The following is a 2525-nucleotide window of genomic DNA, read 5'->3' as shown; positions in this document are numbered from 1 at the left end:
AAGAAACGGTCTAACCAAACTGCATCCCTCCTACTGGAAATGTGAATCATTAGTGGTTAAATGTTTAATACCTGCTGTTGGCTTAATTCCCGGTACCAGTCAGTCAATTAATAAAATAAAAATACTTGTATCCAAAAATAATGAAAGCTCACTGCTATGGTCTGAATGTCTATGTGCTCCAAAACTTGTATGCTGACAAATCTAACCCTAAGGTGATGGTAGTAGGAGGGGAGGCCATGCAGTCAGTGCCCTCGTAAAAGAGACCTGCAAAAGCTACTTATCCTCTCCACTGTAGGACACAGGAGAAGGCACTGTGGACCAGACGGCAGACCTTACCACATACTGAACTGCTAGCACCTTGAGTTTGGACCTCCCAGCCTCCAAAACTAGGAAATGAATTCTTCTTGTCTGTTAGCGACCCTGTTTATGGGGTTCTATTACAGCAGAATGAGAAGGCTAATATGCTCACACAATGTCTTGTTTTACCATTGATTTAAAGGCATCTGGGCCAGGTATGGTGGCATATGCCTGTAATCCCAGCACTCGGGAGGCTGAGGCAGGAGGATCACCATGAGTTCGAGGCAAACCTAGGCTACCTAAGCAAGTTCAAGGCCAGCCTGCACTAGATAGCAAGACCCTGTCTCAATCAATCAATCAATCAATCAATAATTTTTAAGAATATATATAATAAAAGGATCTGAGAAAATAAAATATGTGAATAAAACAGACTGTGGTCTGTGAATTAGTGGGATTGCATTAATGTTAAACTTTGTGTGTGGTTGTTGGAGAATACACCTGAGCTTAGGAGAAACAGGCTGAGGCTATGTCAGTACAGAGGTATTGAGCAGTATGATATCTGCCACTCAAAAGGGATGCACAAAGCAATAATAATAAGTGGTGGGGGGAATGTAGACAGACACTAACAACTGTAGAATCTCGGTGAAGGACATGCAGGCATTTGTTGTATGATTCTTGCAACTTTTCTATAAGTTTTCAAAACCTAAAATTAAACAAGATCAAGACCAGTGATTCTTTCAATATTTATTTAAGAATGGTTACATGGTCAGCCCCAGCCACTGGAAGAGGCTCACCACGGTGAGGCAGCAAGTCTGCTCAGGTTTGCCTGGGAAGGTCCACACCTGCAGATAGAGGGACGGGGTTAGAGGTGGCATCTCCCGCATGACTGTCACCAGCCAGTACACATGACTGTGAATGAACAGCCACCACATCTGCCCTGGGGACCACTCAAGGCAGAGGTCACATCTCCAGGTAAAGCCTCTCAAAATCCTGCTCTTCCGGATGCCGCTAGCGTTCATATTATTTTTTGAAGGTTCTTTGACGCACCAGAAGGAAATAAACCCCGCACTAAGGGCGCTGCTGGCTGCCAGTTATCCAGCTCCTCGACTTCCCTTATCTCATTCTTCAGATGGTTGGCCTTCTCCTTCACCCAGAAAGGCAAGCTGCAGGAAAAGGATGGTATTCTGAGTGGGAGCTTGTCTGGTGTAGAATTTGCAAATACTAACTGTGGCACAATGCAAATGCAAATGAAAGAAAGTAAAAATTGTAATCTTGTTGTGTTTTCTTTTGTTTTTGGAGACTCAGTCTTGCTATGTAGTTGAGGCTGGCCTTGAACCCACTATGTAGCCCAGACTGGCCAGCAATGCACAGTAATCCTCCTGCCTCAGCCTCCTGAGTGCTGCGATTACAGGTGTGTGCCACCATGCCCAGCCAAGCATTGAATACACTTAACCAGGCATGGTGGCACATACCAATAATCCTAGCACTCTGGGAGGCTGAGGCAGGAGGATCACAAGTTCAAATTCAAACGGAGCCTGTTTCAAAGGGCTGCAGGGATATAGCTTGCTGCAAAGGCCCTGGGTCCAAATGAAGTGCCAAGAAGAGGAGGAGGAAGAGGAAAAGAAAAACAAAAAGGCAAGGAAAAAGACCAAACCAATAACTATTTAAAATAAAAATATCATACAAATTGCAAGTGACTCAGCTGCCTCCTAGAATAAACCTTGGCACTCTTTAAAAGAAAACAACATCCATGCACTCAACAACATAAAATTGCAATGTCCAGTAACCAAAGAAAAATTACAGGTTTTGCCAAAAGGTAAGAAAATGTGAGCTGGGCATGGTGGCAATCCCTGTAATCCCAGCACTTGGAAAAGGTTGAGGCTGGAAGGTTGCCATGAGTTCAAGGCCAGCCTGAACTGCATAGTGAGGCCATCTCAAAAAACAAAAAGTGAGCAGGGCATGTTGGTGCACATCTGTAATCTCAGCACTTGGGAGGCAGAGGCAGGAGGATCGTCACGAGTTCAAGACTAGCCTTGGCTACAAAGTAAGCTCAAGGCCAGCCTGGACTGCGTAGCAAGACCCTGTCTTAAAAAGACTAAAAAAAAAGAAAAAAAGAAAATGTGACCCAAAACCAGGAGAAAAATCATTCAGTAGAAACAAAAATAGTAAGTAAAGGAATAAAAGATATTTAAAATTTAAAGCTGGGTGTGGTGGCGCATGCCTGTAAT

The 2525-nt window shown here is 43.9% G+C and overlaps 1 protein-coding gene across 3 annotated transcripts in view; it reads right to left on the bottom strand.

The window, feature by feature from the left end:
- Positions 1 to 1026: 1026 nt before the first annotated feature.
- Positions 1027 to 2525, bottom strand: part of Spats1 (spermatogenesis associated, serine-rich 1) — a 32033-nt gene continuing 30534 nt past the window's right edge. The window contains exons 8-9 of one of the 3 annotated variants that reach the window (XM_005389820.2): positions 1345 to 1460; positions 1027 to 1139 (exon numbers count right to left, since the gene is read on the bottom strand). In XM_005389820.2, the coding sequence (XP_005389877.2) occupies positions 1114 to 1139; positions 1345 to 1460 (142 nt within the window). In that variant the 3' untranslated portion in view covers positions 1027 to 1113. Of the gene's footprint in view, positions 1461 to 2525 lie in introns of all 3 variants that reach the window. The other 2 variants (XM_013517014.1, XM_013517015.1) reach the window with 2 other exon arrangements.

The sequence above is a fragment of the Chinchilla lanigera genome, unplaced genomic scaffold, assembly GCF_000276665.1.
Source record: "Chinchilla lanigera isolate Chin_1 unplaced genomic scaffold, ChiLan1.0 scaffold00036, whole genome shotgun sequence".
Classification (NCBI taxonomy): domain Eukaryota; kingdom Metazoa; phylum Chordata; class Mammalia; order Rodentia; family Chinchillidae; genus Chinchilla; species Chinchilla lanigera.
The sequence above is the reverse complement of the archived record's forward strand: the minus strand, read 5'-3'. Positions and strand labels throughout refer to the sequence as shown.